We start from the raw sequence: 21115 nt of genomic DNA on the forward strand, positions 1-21115 counted from the left end.
TGTTAATCAAGTAATTTTTTAATATAAACAGAAAAAATGCATCTTCTTCTGAAAAAATATTAAGTGAAAATTCATATAAACATGGAAAATTCTGCAAAAGCCTCTAGCTAAAATAAATGTTTGATATTTTACACGCACAACGTGATATATCCAATACATAAATATAAACGATATACGCGCGAATAAAGTGGAGAATCGAGTTGGTCGTTGGCAGTGGTGTGCGTAGATCGTCGGTGTGTGCAGGCACACAGACGGGACTCGCGAGACGACAGCCCCACCCTCGCGGCTCGTTGCTTTACGTTTTCCGTCTCCGTTGCACTTGCTGAGCGCGAAGCAGGCGAGATCTCCCCCCTCGCAGCGAAATACGCTGGCGCGCGCGGAACTGGCGCTGAATGTCTGTGCTCCGTTATAAAACCGAAGCGACGCCGCGCGGTGAGCTTTAGTGTGCAACACTCTTCCTTTGCAGCAACACACCTATATAGTATAAAATACATCGTATCGTGCGCTCTCGCCTTTATAGTTTGGCATACACCATATTATCCATCGCATAGCATCGCACAAAAGTTGACGATTGGTTTTAGCGAAGGATCGACTCGAACTTGAATTTCGAACGATATTTATGGATTCGGTGTTGCTGAGTGCATGTCTGAGTGTGAATTGTAATTTGTGACCACCAGGCAGCTACTGTCTTTAAGAATATATTAATAATCAGTGAGATTTCGTCACAAGATAGTAGTCGATTTTCGATCGTTCTCGGCTGTGATTTTGTGTATATCGCTGAAAGATTACGATACTTTTTCCTCTCTCCCACTCGTCGCTTGGAGTGAAATATCTTCTCTACCACAGAGTGAGTATAGAGTCGATGCACTGTTTTATTATTATGACTTTTTTTGCATGTACGCGTGTATCGCAATGTGTGTGCATATGGCCTGTATCGTAAAAGCGTGAAATCAAAACTGCAAAACTGGTGAAAGCATTTCGACTGCTACACTGCTGCTATATAGCTCCTCGCTCGAATACATGCCTCCACACACACACACACACACTGGCACGCAGACACAGACGTGCAGACGGACGCGAATATAATAATAACTTGGTAGTTGTCGTCCGGTTTTTCTGCCATGTATAAGCGACGATTTGTATGAATCGATCAGTTGCAAAAAAAAACGAGACTTACAGGATTCTGCGATACAGTGCGCGCATATACATGAGTCTGTGTTTGCGTGTGCGAGTCGCGAAAGTTTGTGTATGTGCGATATACGTATATAGCTGTAGACACTCGCATACACCTATATAACATAGAAGTACACATTCTTGAGGGGTGAACGAGCGCACGACGACGTACGGACAAGCCCCTCCCTTATGTGTCCCACGTGAATTTCACGCGGACTCGTGACACTCGTTCGGAAATGTGGAAAAAAATGCTTGCACCCCGTTTTCCCCCGTCGATTGTGTTTTCGATATTTTCAACGATATTGTGTAGACATCGGCGAGCTGCGCCATGTTACTGGCGCGTTTGAAATTTTTAACAGTAAAAATAACTGTTCACGATGCTAAACGACAATGTGGATAATTAAAGTCGTTTCTTTCTTGCACTATTTTTACAACGTGCGTGTCTTGTGTATATCGCACGCTATATACCACTGACACATGCTGCAGTGATAATGCATGTATAGGTATACATAAAAAGAAGCGCGTCTTTCGTCGAGCACTCTATGCTGCACAGTACGCCAAGTGAAAGGCTCGAGTTGTGTATGTGTTATACGTAGCGAGCTTCTGCTGCTGCTAGCTGTCATGTCTGTGTGTGTGCGTGTGTTATGTATACACGGCAGCTAGTGCGGCGAGGTATTAAAGGCCTAGACACAGTTGTACGACCTAGAATATACGATCGAGTTGCGTTTTTACTGCAAAATATCAACAAATGTTCTCGAGCCTTATGTGACTCGAGCATTTCACCTTCTCTTTCTTCAGCTTATTTCCAAACATTTTTATTTTCGAAGCTTCCGTCGTAAAAAAGAGGAAAATAGGCGCGCAACGTAGAATCGAAAACAAAAAAAAAAAATGGGGACCAAGTTCAGGGCACGTTGATAAAGCTCGGACGCGCATGCGCCTCGACGTATACGCGCGATAGTAGTAAAGTTTACGTTCACGAACTTTCGACCCGGCGTAGAGCGTGAAAGAGAGTCTGCATGATGCTGCTGATGCTTGCATTATATCTATATAAGTTTATAGGAGTGCGCGCGCCTGACCCTTTTGCGAAAGAGCAAGAGGGGTCGCAAGCGCACCACTATATATACCATGATACGCACAGGTTGGATCGATTTTCGAGGGTGAACTTTGGCGCGAGATCGCGCCTTCGTATAGCGTATACGTATAAGCGAGAGCATACGTCACGCAGATATAATTTGGGATTTTCCCCGACGAGTCAACAGACGTTTCACTTCGAGACAAGAGCCGCGGACACACACCCGCGCGGATACCGATCGATAACGTAGCGTTTGTGCTTTACCCGCATGGTATGTGTACGAGCGAGGGATGATTAATAGGATTCTAAGTGTTTATTGAATTTGAATTTTGTCGCGACGATGTGTTGATAAAAAATTACTGCTATACTGGTCGCGCGCGTCGCTGCTCGTGTATTGCGGCAGATCTCGTTGCCAATACACCAACGTTTATGTGACATTACGCACTTTCCGAGCCACACGCTTACACACACATACGCAAGCACTCACACTTTCAAATATACTGGATATGACTGGTTTGTTTGGTATGTTATGTATGTATGTATGTGGCCTGTGCTTTGCATGACACACTCACACGTACGTATGATTGAATATTGCCATATATCGACGTGTCAAAGTACGAACGCTTATAATATACGCGAGTTAGTACTAATATTATATAAGTACAATTCCGAATTGTTTTTTTTTTATTATTCCGTCGTGGACTCTTTATGTTATTACGATTATTAGCCGCTGTGCGTACATTATATGCGTCGAGCATCGTCGCGGGCAAATTATAAACTTACGCGCGGAGCTATGCGCATCGTAATGGTTACGGAGAGAGACGTCGCCGAGATTTTTTTCTGTTTAATTGCCTCGCGATCGCGCGCGCGCGCACATGTGAAGCTCGCGCAGCCAAAGGAAAATAGGAAAATCATATATAATCGACGTTGGTATCGCGGCTGACCTACATTTTCGATAGCTCAACTTGACTGATTTGAATGAATGTGTGTTTACGAGTACCTTACAGACATGTATGCGTCGTCGTAAACATGCGTATACTAATTGCGTAAAATAGTTTATCCATAACGTACAATGTAATGAGCATTACTCAGCATTAAAATAACGTAATTGTGAGTAGAAATTCGCATTCGTGCGGCTGATACAGCGCCGAGATACATTCACACGTTGTGCCGTTTATATACATATCTACATTTTTTTCTTGCCTTTAACAGAAGAAACACTCGAGCACGAACGAGACACAGTGATAATACTTGAATCCGTGTTAGTATATATCGTACAATATACCGCCACAAAAGAGCATCAATATATTGAAGCCCCTATCACGGATAGTTATGTATAGTTGTATAGCAATAAGCTCGTGACTAATGCAAACGTATATCTCGATTATACTCGAAATTTCTTCTGCGCTCTCAACCGACTCTTTCCACGTACACGATTCGACGTAAATCTCTTTTATTTGTCAATTTACTGCTGGACGCGCACTCGTGATTCAACGACTGCAGTACTTTACTTTTCTAAATGATTAATTAACAACAAAAGTATATAATGTAACGTGCATGCATTATTATGCCGAGTTCAATTAGAGCTTGCAGCCGCACGAGGCGGACAGACAAAGTGCAGCCTGAATTATTGAGCGAGCGCGCGATGCAGGAAATTCGCGCTGGGATAATTTATATATAAAAACAAAAGTGAATAAAATGTTGCGATTGTCTTTTTTGCCAGAAGACCAGGAAATAATTCAGAATAAAGAATTAGAAGTCGTTCGTTTCCTTCCACTTTTATTATCGCTTTTTTTCTTTCTTTCTTTCTTGCCCCTTGGAATAATATTGAACTAAGGCAGCGCTGCTCGATTGTCCGCGCGTCGATATACTTTCGGAGCGAGAGAGAAAGAGATTCGCGATCTATTGGCGGGCTTCGATTATTATTATTTTTATTAACGCGTGCCACGATAATAATATCGATTAGCCGTGATTCAATCTATCGATATATACTATATCTATAATACATATTAATCAATTGTTCAACGTATAGACACGCATCGCGCACGAAATGTAAGACAGAGATCAGCACGTGTCGAGCACCTTATCGATAAAAAGCTATATACATGTGTATAAGAAATATTCGTACGTACAAAAGTTATAAGTCATTATCGAAGCCCTAACAAGACGCGAAAAATATTGTATCGTTCGCAGAGAAAACGCGTGCGAGCCAGTACGCAGTCACGTTTGTTCCTTTGTCGCGCTTCTGATATATTCATCGGCGCACAGCGTGTATCTTTCTTTCGCGATTTTCAAGGCTTTTTTGACACATCCATGATGCGCTCGCTCGGTGCAAGTGCACACACAGACGTTGTGCGCGCTTTGTCGTATGGGCAAGGTCGAGCTCGAGCTCTTATATACGCGCAAATAAACTCGCACTCACACGCATACAGACTCGCCATATTCGAGCCTGCAGCATGCGTAAAAAATGAAAACTTCGACTGACTTCTCTGCTATATTAATCATGTTCCTATTCTTGAATATACTTTTTTCTGCGCTTACTTAGTTTGCCCAACAAAAGGGAACGAGAGAAGCCCCAACGCGCAATCGAGTCTTTTTTTCGTTTTGTAATATTTACATCCGCGCCCATAAATATCTATATTGCACAGCAGCAATTTTCTATCGTGGCAATAGAAATCGCGCTCCATTATGAATATTATATTTTATATTATATAAGAGCTTGGCCGCTTACATATATATCTAGCTTTTAATTAGAAGCGATATGAATTTACTATCTCGGACGCAGCTTGCATCGGACGTCGAAGAGTGCATGTAGAGAAGTCGATATCGCGCGTGCAGCAGCACTTTACTCTAATTGAAACACCCATCGCTAAATGTACCCGCTTGTTCTTACCTATATTACAGCTAGATGTAATATACAATATTATTATCGTGGTTACCGGTTTCTTTCCCCGCGTTTCGTTTTCAATATTAATTTCGCTCTCGAAAAGCTCGATTTTCTCCCACATTTTCCCTCTCGAGAGAGCTGTGTAATTATATACAGACGCGCGCGCGCGGGCAAGTCGGCGTTTTGCCTCCCGCAGCGTAGATCGCGGCAAACAGCACGTCTTATATATCTCTCTCTCGCTGTATAATGTAATAAAATGTATATACATTTCACATTCATTGATATTTGCGCGCGGTTCTCCTCGTTACCTCATTCGTCTTTTATTACCGCGCCCTCTCTCTCGCTCGCTCGTTCTCACTCTCTTGAATTGGCGCGCGAGCGCTCGAATGACTTTCTTTTCTGCTGAGGGACGCGTATATATCACATGTATATACACGCCAAGGATATTAATAGAAGCGTATTTTTGGATGTTGCAAAGTTTTGAAGAAAAAACCCATGCCTGTGCACAATGGGAAATTGCATAATCGTCCGGTTATATTGAATTCAAGCTTGCTCGTTCTTTTTTCTCTTGCATCGGTGTCTGGTGCTTGCCCGTAATCGAGCATCGGATTCAAATTGACATTTCGAGGAATTCGCTAGTTGCAATTTTGTTTCGAGCCTACGTAGGCGTATTTTGTTACCTGTTAAATAACGCGATATCTTTTGCGATACATCAGCGATATAATTATAATTATGCTTGATATACTATCTAAAAGGATCTATATTATATTGCAGCAACGATCGATAGCTAGCGAGGCCTTCGTTACGAGGAACGACAATTAAAAGATATTAGCTTTGAGATTTCAGGAAACATCATAAAACGTCTCTCTCTCTTTCTTTTCCACTCTCATGAGGTGCATTAGTTTTTCATAATAGCATAGAGCACTTACTACGTTTTACAAAAGCTCTTTGTGCGCGTGCTTTTATCGATTGATCAACGCCTCGGCGCTTCCGAACAGTTTGCTTTTGCTCTCGTTATATATTAAAATTGCGAGATAATTAACGAACTTGTAATGTATTGAAAACGAATTTTTTTCCCCACTTGGTAAAGTCAACTCCGCAACGCAATTGATTCCATGTTACGTAATACGGATCGCGCAGTCAAGAGGATTATCCATTAACTGGCATTTCCTGACAAAATCTCCGTTATATTATAGCTAAACTCGCAGATGCATTCCGAATAGTAAGCAGTCATTCATCAACGATCGGCCACCGCCGATAGAAAAAAAAAGAAGAAACAATATCCAAAGTGATTCGTTACTACATACGAGATGTTGGAGTCGCGATAATCGACGCGCGTGTGCCTAGACTTGAGGCCAACTACTTTCAATGTTTATATTTAGCTCGACGCAGGTGAGAGAGAGAGAGAGAGATAGATAAGTCGATGGCAGGCGCTTCTTCTCTTATCGAAACTCTTCTGTCGCTGTCAAACTGTGCCCCGACGCCTCTTCGACGCTTCTTTTCTTTCTCTCTTTTTTTTATCGAAAGAACTGCGTAGAAAAAGTTTCGCCGCCTCCGACGACATCCATCGACATTACAGCGTTCGATGCCAGACAAGTTAAACGCGTAAAGTCGCGACCTGGGTCAATATCTTGGCATTGCTCGAGTACACGGCACGATCGGATCGAGTATACAGACGAACACGCCCTTGCCGCCTCGTATAATATACACGCGAACATCGCTGAGGTCATCGACTCTCTGCGTACGTATTATATATCCCTTCTTTCTTTTTGTGCCCTTCGTCGAACCGAGCACTCGTATTGGCGTCGGAATGCATGAGCTCCCGCATACGTATACGGAGTTATGATACTGATGGATTTCGCGATCGTGTACACGCACGGCGATGATGGCTTGTTCGTGTAAATTTTGCCAAGCATACACATGAGCAGAACGACGTTTAATTCCACCCCTCCTTCGCCAGATCAAACGTAAATAAGGTTTCATAGGTGTTTATCTCGAGTGATAAAAACGTATCGATCGAAGGAAAAAACTTTTTGCCTCTATGCTGTTTTCCATGCTCGTGTGCCAGAGAGTTCGTAAAACAAAGTCAACATAATGCGCACTTAGGCCAGAGAGAAAAAAAACACACGCTCTAGTGCTTCTGGAGCTTTCGAAGCAAAAATTATCCTGATTCTTGCGATATTATCTTGACAACTTGCCAAGTTTCAATTACATAGAGCACTGTAAGGACCTTCTTCCAGGACATTTAACTTCGTTTCATTTAGCGTTAATGAAAGTGACGATTTTTATACTTTATTATATCCTCCAAAGTACGTTATAACAATTTCAGTTTTATTTTCAATCATCTCTCTGCGCAATCAAAATATCTAATCTTTACTCGACCTTCGCTTAAATGTACCATCAAAAATTTTCCAATCGTCTAGTTAGTAGAGTATGAATGTTTTTCACCTTGGACCGGTCTTGTGTACTTTGGCAAATGACTTTCGCGAGGAAAAATACATTGTTCATTAATTTTTTACCGATCGATCGATCGATCCGTTAATTGCGCTACGAAAAAATAGGGGCTATTGTTGGATGATAATGTTACACCTGCTGTTTTCTCTAATAAAAACATCAACATAGATAAGATCATTGAATGGATGTGCTCGTGTTTTTTGTAAAATCCTCTCGTCGCTCGCTCGACGCGTGTCTAAACGTTAAAAACGTAATCAACGCGTGTTTTCCTCTCCGTCTCTCTCTCTCTTTCTAATAATTATATAATAAAGTATTGTCGTCATTGCGGTTTTCGCGTGTGCACAGAGCATTTACATCTGCGGAACAATAATAATGACAAGTAGCAACAAAGTGACGCGTTATCCTCACGTTTGCGCTCACGCGCATGCAGCAGCAGCAGCGCGACAAAATTTACTAGGCAGCTACTACGTATAGATTTTCGATTGTAAAAAGTGACGACACGAGCTATAAAAATGTATACTATCGGATAAATATCGATTTTTTTTACCTCGGCCGTATACTATATATATTTACACACGCTCAACGCGTCACTTTGTTTTTTCCCGGAGTGCACTGTGCTGAGCGCGATGACGTTTCACTCGAGAGTGACGACGACTACTATACAACCAAGAGCAAGTTCGCGGCGCAGCGTGAATTGAATTTTTAATCATGCGAAAAATTCCGGAAAACTTCGATAACGGATGTGAAAAACAAATGAACATTCTCACGCTGGGAAAATTGCTCTCACTCGATCACTCGGCCGCACCATCGCGTGAAATCGAATTTACAATAACTGTGCACCCACGCTCGCACCAGCAGCAGTGCAGGCTTTTACGAATTCATATATTCTCAGCCCTGCGCGAACCGTGCTCGTGCATAAAAAAAGTGGGCGTGATGCGTGTAAAAAGTCTGTGTTTACCAAACTGATTTTTCATTCGTCAATGTCGAATGAAAGTGTGTTCTTATTTTTCGCAGCTTTTTGCGTAGGATGAAAACATTGTGTGTTGTCAGAATGAAAGGCGCACCTGCCCGCGAGTCGCTATCTCTCTCGCATCGTCTGCATCGTGTTTCTTTTATCATCGCGTGCTAGAGCGATCTCACTTATGCCGCGCAATTGTGACGCGTTAGTCTATACGCATTCTTGGCCTATGCGTGTGTACATTGCCGCGTGTTTTCATCTTGAATTTGTCATCGAACACGAAAAGCAAAAGCTAATCGTTTGCTATATATGTAGGCAGGTATATGAATGTGTGTACGTATGCAATATACACGACGATTTAATCATACCGGCAAATATTATTGCATATCGTTCTCTTTTGTCTCGGGCATCGATCAGTTTTTGTTTCGTATATCGCGAGCTGCGAGGCTCTCTTTTTGTTTTTCTTCCTTATCGATTAGTTAATAACGAAGCTGTTGAATAAAAAAAAAAGAAAGGAAAAAAGAGAAACATCATTTTGTATTTAGATCGATAAATTGCCACACACGAGTAGATATCTATGCCGCTCTCGGTAATCTTCATCACATTCTTCACACTTTTTTTTAAGGCATATCAATAAACCGCATTGAAATGATAATTGACTCTCTCGGCATGTGGCGATCTTAGAACTTTGAATAATCGTAGTTATATGCAAAAAGCTCAATATATTCACTCATAACTTTGGGGGAAAAACAAGCCAGGAACCCTCGATAAGCTCCTGCAAGAGCTTATATCTATCTTTTCCTTGTGTGTATAATAACAAGCATTTGAAACTTCTTTTTAGGTCCATCACGAGCTCGAGCGAGCAAACTCGCGCGTTTCCATATTACGACCGACTTTTTCTGCGAATCGTACTTAGCATCGCCATGTCCCGGATTTTTACAGTTTTCAATTTTTCTTTTTTTTCGCTGCCAAGTGTTTGAACTTCTCTGCTCGTCACGCGATTAGAATACTATATGTAAACACAGCGTTAAAAACTAACGTTTATAGTATACACTTGGACGTCGTTAATGACGCAAATGCTGGCCGACGTATCGGTAAAAAAAATGGAGTGTATGGACGTTACACAAAATGTTTGTACTGTACTAGATAATAACAAAACGATATTAACATCTACCCTATCAGAGTTGACGAGAAATAATCGATTTTGCCTCTAATTACCCTTGAATCAGCTAAATTACCGACCTCAAATTATATGCGCTCGAGCGTCGTTTTCGTGAAAGTAGTTCAAAAACGTATCTCTCTCTCTCCTCTTCTCTCGCAGCCTTTCTGGCTCGTTAAGCTCAGGCTGAAGGCAAACAGACGCGCACTCCCACTCCTACGAAAATAGCTTAAACGCACCATCGTCGTCGTCGTCGTCGTCGTCGTCGACGTCGTCATCGTTGTCGTGGTAATCGACTCGGGAATCATAATAATACATTTATATTCGGCTCAGGGTCGAAGAACTCTTGGTATCTTTTTTCCTCCTCGCGGCACACGTGCGGAGCTTTTATAATATATATTGTAAACGTAAACTGATGTTAACCAGAGGCAGGCAGCGAAGAAAGTTTGTTTCTCTTCGAAAATAAAGCCGCATCATGGCTAGCGAGAATGACGCAGTTTTGGCGCTTTAATTATTATTGCCGTAATCCGTGCACATGCGCAACGAGTTTCGCAAAACGCACGAGTCTCCGCGCGGTGAAAGCTCGTCGCGAGCTCGAATTCGAGCGTACGTGTGCGTGCAAGCAGTTGAGAATTTCCGCAAGCGCCATTACACGTACATGCAACGATCGGGCGGATATTTACACGCGGCTCATTCGGTGCTTGAGGCTTATAAACTCGATGCTGCGCGATTAACCAATCGCTTTTACGTAGATCCTCGCGAATTGGATAATTCGAGTTGTTATTGTTGTTTGGTCGCGTCGAAGCTCGCCAGCTTCGGGATCGCAGCCGTGTTTTCGCGTTCGCTGATCGTGTACGTGCCTTTTTCGTGCCCTCCAAAGCTCGCTATATCAATATAGTCTCGCACCCCGATCCCTCGCGCCTCTCACTCTTTGGAATCGAGCACGTGTCGACGACGTCGTGCCCTTGATTCGTCACCCAGCGCAATTGGATAAAATCGATTATTTCTCGACACGCACGTGCATAGAGAGAGAGATGTGTGTACACTTTTGTAAACGAGTACACAGGAACGCAGTGCATTATATGAGCTAGTCCAATATCACTCTGCGTCACACGAACTTTATCAGCGAGCTTTATACGCGGTGCAGCAGCGGCGATTACGATACCGGAGATCAACGTTATATGGACGAGCGCGTGGGCTGCTGCTGCTGCTGCTGCTTTACGCATCGATGTACTCCGATATTGCCTCTGGTTATGTACGTGAAAAATTAATAAGGCCTGGACTAACGTAACTAGTGAATCGTTGTACGTGGATGTTCCAAAGCTTCCATTATCGTTCGCATTTGGATCGTGACGAGCTTTCGAGTCGTTAAGACTAGGCGCGCGTAACCGATTGTTTTTGTTCTCATTAAATTGGCTAAATCTCGCGTGGGATTTTTAATCCTCTGTATTATGTTGGAGCGTGGAAAAGTGATTAATACGTCCTGGATGTAATCGAAAATTCTTATTCCGTCCCCGAAGATCGCGATGATTTTACGAAATAATAATCATAATTTTCTTCAACTGTTGCAGGTAACAACAAACTCAAAGACAGCAAAATGTCTGCTACCTCAGTACAAACGAACTCGGAGAGTCTCTCTCGTACCAAGTAAGTTTACTCTTTTATCATGTATTAATCGATAGCAGAATGTACGCGTTTTTTGCGACTCCATCGAATTGAAAAAGAAAAACATAATACCTGCACCTGGGAGCCGTAATGAGTTGAATATTGTGCCTTTGTTTGGCCATGAGAAACATTATTAGCGACTATACAGCCAGGATAATAACAACGAGTGCACAGCACTTACATGTGTAATGTGCTTGGAAAATTTTGCGAGATAACGAGTCGTCGTCGTCGTCGTCGTCGTCGAACCGAGCTGCCGGTGACGATGATTTTTTTTTTAACCTTTCCGTGGGATACATGCGCTCAAGACTCGTGTGCACTGACTTGGAAACGTGGAAAATTTGGAGTTCGATGTGTTTTCCAACCTGCGATGAAAACAATGTATAAGCATCAAGCCCGCGTCGATTACAGACGATTGAATAAGCTGCCAGATCGCAAACACATTCGTTTCGAAAAATAAAGTTTTCGAGCAAAATCGCAATTAATCCGATCGCTCGTACCGAGAAAAGCTCGCGCACAAAGAAAACAATGGACGTGAAAGTGTGTCCTCGAAAAAAATAATCGGTCTGGCAGCTTAGTTTCTTATACATTTAAACTCGAGCCAGTCAACTGTATGCGCGTTTGCGCGCTGCGTGTATCGAAAAAGCTCATCGCTTCTAAATCAAGCTCGACCAGCTATGACCTAACAATAGGACCAAAGCTTCTATTTGTATAACGTCGCTGTCGCGCGCGCGCTAGCTCGCATTTGCCATTCATCGAAGCTGCTCTTCGACGCGTGCCTTTAACACCACGCGAGCGCCAAAGGCATTTCTGATTCATCGTTTCGCCTTAATTCTGCGATCCGCATCTATATGGGAGCGTTAAATTCCGATTATACATTTTATTACGTACGTGTTTAGAGTCGCATATAGCCTAGCCTAGCCTTATAGCCACGTGCCAAAGACTGGATAAGACCGCTTTTCTAACTGAATTCTTAAATATACATTGAAAAAGCCTATGCATGAGCAAGGAGATTATTAATCGTACGTCTCGAGGCTGAGTAATCGATTGGCACTTTTTGATTTTTAGCAATGCATCGAGGCCGCTAACGACACGCCGAGAGTAGGGGAGCGAATTCAATTCCGACGACGAGTTTACTTCCGATTTATGATCGGTATGTGCAGTCGGCAGGTGAAAAAGCCACTTGACGCATGCCGACGGAAGCTATACTTATGAAAATGCATTATTGCTAATTAGAATCGTGTATCGCGTGAGCGATTAAGAGCTTTTTCGCATTTGCTCGTTCGTGCACGAGACGCGACGCCGATGACGACTTTTCACACTTCTCCAGCCGCGCGCCGCCAAGGTGTGTAACAATCGCGCGCGATCATAATTCATATAAGGCAATTACGTAAAACTAGAGAGAGAGAGAGGATGAGATGCTTCTGTCAAATGGCATGCGCGCATCGTATTATGCACGACACACTTGACTCGGGAGCAAAGCTTTTCAGCTTTAAAGCGGCAGCGGCGGCGGCGGCTCGCTCTGCATTATATTGTTACGTAATTAGCCCCGGCATTGCATACACACACACACATACAAGTTGCTACTTTGGCTCGTCTCGCTTATATTTCGAATATACATATAAGTACGAGCGACATTGTAGTTGGTGTGCCGCAATGTTCAGGTTCAAGTACACATTTGAGCTAAGCGTGCGCGCGGCTAATGGTCGCGTATTATACGTAGTGTGGGTGAATATGAACGAACACACACACACACACACACACATAAAGTGCATCCTTTTATGCGGCCGTTAATACGAAGCGCTACAATACGTGCGATAGCGTCACGTGAATCCTTTTCTCGAATTATGTATATGCGAGCTGACACGTTGCTCAAGTGAATAAAGACTCAGAAGCAATTTTCTCATCTAATACAATATTATACGCGTATCGTAATAGTTTGACGGTCAGAGTGAAATTACCCGGGATAGTGACGTACGTACGTTGCCCTGATGCACGAATTAACCCTTCTTGTTACATTACGTACGAGCTTATACATGTGCAGCTCGCAAGCTCGTGCATGCTCGTGTACGATACACGTACGTGCGGCTTACGAAAGCAGCTTTTGACTCGAGACTTATAAGTGCACGTCCATGGCTAATCGCGTCGATTGCCTGTAATATATCCGACTTGATTTTTTTCTCCGTTTCTCTCTTTTTTCCGTACTTACTTGGTATATTGACACGTGTCACTTTCGAAATACATATCTCATATGCCAAAAATGGAGCTACGAAAAGAATAAACAGTACTCGATCGAGTGTATATTGTATATATTACGCGCACGCGGGAGAAACTGATTATTTCTGCCCACGTGATCGGGCCACGAGCGAGTTGCGTGATGATCGTGGGCAGCTAGAAATATATATCCAGGCGCAGAGAGAAATTTGCATACTCGCGCAAGTGCTGTATATCCTATATATGCATCGTGTGCATGCGGCACGGGGGTTCCCCGGCTATAATTGGTGTATCAGCCATTATTAGCGACGTTGAACACGCACAGCTCGCAGGACATGCTATATAAAAGACCGGCAGCCGCATCTTCTCTCGCTCTGTATATAATATATTATAAGCGACTATGCATTATGATTATACGTTCGTGCGTCCACGAACGCAAGTTCAAGGTTTTTTCTCTCTTTCTCACTAGGCGTTGTTGTCCATTATAAATTATTATCACCGTAAACCCTACGCGCGTATGCGTTAATGTGCGTAGAAACGATAAAGTACGCGGCAGCTCGTTCGCGACGATCGTTTAACAGAGAGAAAGAGGACGTTTGGAGGGGAAACCAAAGAGAGTTCGAGTATCGATTTTATAGATCGTACACTTTTTTATTGCTAATAATGACTTGCGCTCGCGACGTTTTGTATCGGCGATGATATAGAATATCCGCGCGGCGCACGTGTGTATATATCTCGCAACTCGTATTATATGTATTTATACATTTGGCGACAAATTAAAATATTGTAAAATATTCAAACGCATCGGTATTACGCGAGTTGATGCGTGCATATAATATACGCGATCGTCACTCGGACGGCCTCGACGCGCATATAGTAGTAGCTCTCTTCGCGCGCGGTATATAAAGCTCCTTCGGCTGTCAATTATTCGCCAACGATATACGTACGCGCTCGAGCTCTGGTCAAAGACCTTTTCCTCAAATAAACAAAGCAAAAAGTCATCGATTACTTTATATACATCACGGTATATATTGTCGTTGACGCGCAGTCGATTCGCTGTATGCGTGTATCTTTCTCTCTCCGTCTTTGTGAGTGTGTGTGTGCATATGATAATTGCGAGAGACGCACACGCCTGCGTAATTATACGTATTACATGTACGCGCGGTCGTCGTCGTCGTCGTCGAAACGAAGAGAGAGAAACATTTTTTTTTTTTTATCGACGGGCAACGCGAAACGCCGATGCACAAAGTTATACCTGCGATCGTTCGAAGAATTCACGTTGAGGAAAAAAAAAAACAACTTCGCGTGCTAGCCGATCCATACACGTATTTCGAGGATTCGTGCAATAGGAGAGTCCGCGTGCACGCGGCTCTTTAGAGAGAGGGAAGCTTACTTTAATAGCGAAAAACGATAAATTCTAATTAGCGAAGCAACACCACTGCGCTATTGCAGATCTTTAGCCGGTAAATCATAGCTCGGATATATAGTTGCGCAGATCTCGGCACACTTTCCAACTGTTCTGCGGCGCGACTGGCCAATAAATGATAAAAAAAATATCATATTCGAATGAAAAAAAAAGATACCGAATTGTATATAATGTTACTTCTCGTCTGGACGAGAAGTTTGCACGTTTTCGCGTGGTAGCAACGCTCGCGAGCACACATGCTCGTATACAAGACATGCAAAAGGTATATACGAATCGAGCGAGAGAGATTACGTAAGTTTTACGCGTTGAGTTATGATAATGCACATTATTATCGTGACGCGGCGGCGGTAGCAGCGGCGCGCCGTTGCACTTGTAATATATCCCAAATGCGATGTATATGATATGCACGTGTGCAACTTCATTATAAAGACCGGGCAGGATATCGTATATGCATTTACGAGAGAGAAAGAGATGAAAAATTATGCCAGTACCTGGCTCGAGCCAGTCTGCTAATCTTTTTTCTCTCTCTCTACCTATCTCGTTCATTAAGTCGCTCGCGCCTCGACGACGTGATGAAATAATTGAAAATTTCGTAATAACATGATCATGTATTAATTAGTCGATGTTTTTATGAACTTTTGCAGTAGCAACGTCTCGCTCTCGTGTCACAGCTTATGCGGCAGCGATACGGAATCGACGCTCGGATCTCATCCCCAGTATCAAGACACCATCCTGACGATCGAAGAGCTCAGAGCCCAACTCAACTCCTGTTTCACGTAAGCCTATCTACATATCGATATCCAGCATCTAAGATTAACGTCCTTTCTCGTTACGTTGGACGTATACAGTACCCTAGAGACGCGTGCGCGAAGGAAGAAAAGAAACGAGTGCACGCTGAACGGGGCAGCGAGCACAGAAATATACATACGTGCAGCAGCTATATAGGCGCGAGTGCTCCAACTACTGCGCACATTTATATACGCTCTCGCAGATTTGCATCTTCGTCCAAATATACAATTTTAGCTTTATATATTAAGAAGCCACGCATATATCGAGCCGATGTGCATATGTATATAGGTCGAGCTTTCGCTCGTCTACACGTATATACACACTGTGTAGCATGTAAAGTAGCGTCTTGGTGCATAGATATGCGCGTATCGATCAATGCCGGAAGCGCATCGGCTAAAGTACACGTTCTCTCGGCGTGCGAGCTGCTACACTCGAGGATCTATATAATTCGCACCGCACGCTCCATCTATATAGCTCTACATATACGCTATATACGTGTGACGTAGCCTCGTGTGTGACGTTGCATCTCTTCGACTGCACATATGCAGCAGCGGCGAGTGCAGCGCGGGGGACGACGCGTCTATATTTGTACCGCACATTCGGTACGAAATTATAGAAAATAATCAATAAGGCGCGCCATACTCTGACCGCGGATCGAGGCCTCGGAATTCGTGTCGTCGGTCGTGCGCATTCTCGACTGGTGCGGTGTACATTGGCCCGACAAAAAATCCAAAACGCACGCGATCGATCGAATTACCGATCTCGCGCGCTACACTGCACGGCGACGACGCATGCACGTACGTATAATAAGCGGCGACTACCGCCGCGGCGCGACAAATGGAACCGGATAATTCGAGCTTGGCGCCTTGTGGTATGTGGTATGAGCCAGACACACACTGTGTGCTCTATACGACAATGAAACACACGCGCCTAAAAAAAAAAAAACCATCGAGAGTACGCGTGTATGTGGCAATTGCGCAATTATGCAACTCGTGGTACATATGTATGCGCGCAGTAGTACATAATGGACGCGCGGTATATATATCTCGCGCGAGCTGTACGTAATAATAACAGCGATCGAGAAAAACCGCGTGGCGGCGCGACGCGAATTTGCCGAAAATTTTCCGTGTCCAAGTCCGTTATTATCTAGGTCGGACGACGCGACGCGATACACTGCGACTCGAGCAGTATGATGTAGCATGTGCACGTTATACCGCCGCACGACGAACTGGGTCATTAATCGACGAAACGCGTCTACGTACACATATAGACGATGAAGGCGCGCGCGCGCCGTTAATCGAATCAAAGCCCAGCACCTATCTAATGATATCGAACCCTTCGATACTCCTCGCAAGCTCAATCTTATTACCGGTGAAAATATATTGCGAGCCAAATTATGGAAGCACGACATCGAGTTTCGGAGAGAGATCAGTCGGATTATTTATCAAGCGAGGTCGTATATTTATGTCTACATTGTGCTATTGTTGTATTAGCGCCAGATGATGGATCGTTGAGCGCATAGCACGTGTGTGGCAGTGTCGTCATTATTAAAGCTACATAAATTACGAAATATTTCCATTAAAGGGTATGGAGATGGTCCTCTTCGGTGAAATTTTATATCGTCGTAATGAAATCCGTCGGGTGACGTTAGTACCGCAGACGCTGTCGCGGCTTATTATTTTTATATAATAACATTGATGGCACGTGCATAGAACTGAGCGTTGCAGAAAAAAAAAATATATAGAAATGTATATACGTATAGATGCATAAGTTATATGCACCTCGAGTCTCTCGCAAAGCCAACGTCCTCGAGAGCTTTTTATAAACGACTTTGCATTGACAAGTTTCATATATACGTATCATAAAACCTACATATAATCCACGTGCCTCGGCTGCACCATGCAAAATTTAACCCATTGCACGCGCAGACGTTGTCAACTTTCGAATGCAAAAGTCGCGAAATCGCGAGCCAATGAAATTTACGTCTATGCCACGCGTAACTCTATAAATAAATCATAATTACGCGCGCGTAGAGAGACGCGACACTGCGACTAATGAGGCTTACGATCGTTTATTATTTTGCAGATGCGGAGTGTCGTGGATCGAGGAGCACGTATCGCTCGACTGCAGCGAGTGCGGCGGCTACTCTCTCAAACGGCCATGCCCAGAATGCAACGGACAATGCAACGTCGACTGGAAACGCGACCTCACCATGGTAAGTACTCGTACACACGCCATAATGTTCGATTCGAGGCTCGCGAGAAAAATCAAGAGGAAAAAAACGAGCTCTCCTCTAGACGGCCTCATTTTTTTCTCCACCGTGCGCATATATATTTCCTCAACGTCGACGTAGACGCGTCGCGCAGCTCGTAACCTGGTCCGCGTGCGGTATTACAGATCGATGTATTATGAAAATTTCGAAACGTTTTAAACTCGCGTTATGTCAATATCGCGTCTCGGACACGGAGAGAAAAAAAGACATGAAAGAAAAAACGGCACGAGCCGACTGCGAGCGACGTCCGTTGTACGTATACATGTCCGCGTTAATTTGCTACGACGCAATATTCGCTCTCGCTGTCTCTCTGCGGCACGTTGCAGCCGTGTGCATAGTAGTAGTAGTACAAGTACAAGTGGTAGTAGCAGCAGCAGCATGAGCATTAACCCACCCTGTCCTATCGGAGCGAATCAGGTCAGTCGACTGCAGCCCCCGGCCCGACGATCTACTGCCCCATAAAAGCTCGAGCGTCGCTCGATACTCTCGCTCGAGCCTATATATATACGTACAGCTTCGTTTTTTCACTCGTATCGATGTTTTATTTATTCTAATTTTTTTTTTCTCTTCTGTCTACAGTCGCACGCCAGCGGCAAGGCCAGATGGACCGGCGAATGCGGACTGAAGCGAGGCCCGACGCTCGACGACACGCTCTGCCCATCCATGGAAAAGCTCAGAGCGACATCGTAAAGCTCCGTGTATAATCGTATTATCCATTAAAGCAACGACCGCCACACATACGCGCATACACAACATTATATACGTTACACCGTTTTCATCGACTCGTCATCGTTGTATATCATTATTGTATATCATCGTGTCAGACTCAGCACAAGACTTAATTCTTTGTATATGTATAAACAAGAAGAAAGAAAAATGACAAAACAAATTTCAACAACTCTCTTATAAATAAATGTAAAGGATTCATCCCCTCTTCATCGTCGATTCATCGAGACTCAAAATAACACATAATTATAATGTAATATCGAAGAATTCTAATATGCGTTTTTCTCAGAGGACCGTACTTGTTTATAATGTTTAAGGCCAATGTAGAGGATGTTTCGCCGTTTATATCCCCGCGCTAATCACGTTTATTGTATTGTAAACGATTCGATGTATAATGATGTGTCGATATTGTATCAGCGTTTTTTCGATGTATTTAAAGAAAACCAAAAGCAAGACAAAAATTTACTGCGTCTCGGCCGTCAGTTTTTTTTTCTTTCTAACGATACAATGAGTTTTGTTGGTTTTTTTCTCTTTTATTTTTGTAATTATTAATTGTATTTATGTCATCACAAATATGTCTGCCACATTGCTCACAGCTTTTATTTTTTATAATAGAATTACCGCAAACAAAGATTTAGTTGATTTACGAATAATTACTTGTATCTTTTTGTTGAAATTATAAATTAATAACAATTAGTAAAATCTGCAATATGTTTTTTTTCTTAATTTGAAGCCTGGAAGCGATATTCGCGTCTTGTGTATTATGGTCGTGTGTATCTGTATTTAATGTTATGTTTCGACGAAATAAAAAAGGAAAAACGTATACCTACGTACATATACATATTTGTGCAATATTACCTAGACAATTTGTTGAATGCGCATCGGCGTGAACTCTCCCGTTCGATAATTTAAAGTATCCTAATTTTTTCCGAACTTTATATTCGTCGATTATAATTGTCGCACGCGTTTTATTGCATGGACAAGAAAAGCCTCTTCGATTATCGTTAATGTAGCAACATTGTGGGACGATTACTTGGATCGAGAGTTCGTCATGTACAGTGTAACATACCGCTCTTGCTAAGTATGCAAAAATTTTAGATGTATAATTTATATGAAAAATGAGAAAAAGGCTTACTTTTTCGTTTTTCATTACGTTTTCGTACTTTAATTTAAATATAACTAGCATAAATATATGGATTGTTCAATTCCACGTTAATAGCGACGATATTCTCGTGTCGAATCCAAAAAAGCTTCGATGCAAGAACCTATGCTAAATCATTGCTAATAACTATCAAGGATACTGTAAAAAATATTTATGGTATGCGTGATCAGGAATTATAATATGAAATTGTGTGAGACTGTTTAACTCAAATTAAATTATAAAAAACATCACCCGTCGCTTATTTCCGCGCTTTCGTATATTCGTATCTCATCGTTATTTGGTTGTACAAAAAATAAGTAAATAATAATATATGCACAATTGAGATGTGTAAAATTATACTGCGTACATACGTATATGATAATATTAATTAGGGGGAATGGAAAAAAGAATGAATTGACGTAGGGAGCCATGGACAAGCCAATAACTCGAATATACGGCGTAACAAAAAATGGAACGCAAAATGATGAGACTCGTGTGTGAATGTTTTAAATATGAAATAATAGGCTTAATTGAAACCAATAAGACTAAGTGCATCAATACGCATTATATACAATGTCCGATCGAGGTCCCTATATTAGTATGAAGATAATAAATCATTATTTCCAACGATTTATATACAAACGAATAATAAAGTACCTATCCGCATATTTTTTTAGTTGATAAAAGCCAAGTAGTCGATCAATTTTTCACGAAAGTATTCAATATGTTTATGATATTGCTCAAGACTATTGAACTGTGTAAAATAGTGTAAAATATTTCGTCAATTTTTTTATAGCGTATTTATTAATTAACATTGAAACTTCATTAATATTAACTGTTGGAATTGACGCGCGACCTCTCGGACAGGTGAAGTAATAAGTAAAAAAAAAATAGATAAAATGCGAGAAGATAAATCGAATAAATAATAAATAAATTTAGCAAAGTTGTGTCGAAGCTTTAATGTTGTCGCGACTGTGTGTATTGTAACACGGGTGCTTTGCCGAGCTCGCGAACGAAGAGAGGAGCGTAAACGCGGAGAAAAATAAAACAGAAGTATCACCTTGACAAGTTACAAGTTGTTGAGTTTTTTGGGAATTTTTTTCACTCGTGAGTAACCTTCCTCTTTGTCAAAGCAAAAAGCTCGGTTTGAATTCTGGTTATAATACAATTATGGTTGATGTG

General features: G+C 42.4%; 1 protein-coding gene across 1 annotated transcript; it reads left to right on the forward strand.

Annotated features, from left to right (window-relative positions):
* The first annotated feature begins 449 nt into the window (after positions 1-449).
* LOC106650110 (protein pinocchio) lies at positions 450-20824 on the forward strand. Its single transcript, XM_023461194.1, has 5 exons — positions 450-847; positions 11275-11350; positions 15650-15781; positions 17880-18009; positions 18646-20824. The coding sequence occupies exons 2-5, from the start codon at positions 11301-11303 to the stop codon at positions 18754-18756; spliced, it is 423 nt and encodes a 140-aa protein (XP_023316962.1). The 5' UTR covers positions 450-847; positions 11275-11300; the 3' UTR covers positions 18757-20824.
* The last annotated feature ends 291 nt before the right edge of the window (positions 20825-21115 follow it).

Source organism: Trichogramma pretiosum, unplaced genomic scaffold (assembly GCF_000599845.2).
Source record: "Trichogramma pretiosum strain Unisexual culture from Peru unplaced genomic scaffold, Tpre_2.0 scaffold15, whole genome shotgun sequence".
Taxonomy (NCBI): Eukaryota; Metazoa; Arthropoda; class Insecta; order Hymenoptera; family Trichogrammatidae; genus Trichogramma; species Trichogramma pretiosum.

Excerpts from the sequence above, each read along its gene's own strand:
- LOC106650110 (XM_023461194.1), top strand. The coding sequence starts at position 11,301 with ATGTCTGCTACCTCAGTACAAACGAACTCGGAGAGTCTCTCTCGTACC. Across the intron at positions 11,351-15,649 it reads GAGAGTCTCTCTCGTACCAA|TAGCAACGTCTCGCTCTCGT; the intron begins GTAAGTTTACTC and ends GAACTTTTGCAG. Across the intron at positions 15,782-17,879 it reads CAACTCAACTCCTGTTTCAC|ATGCGGAGTGTCGTGGATCG; the intron begins GTAAGCCTATCT and ends ATTATTTTGCAG.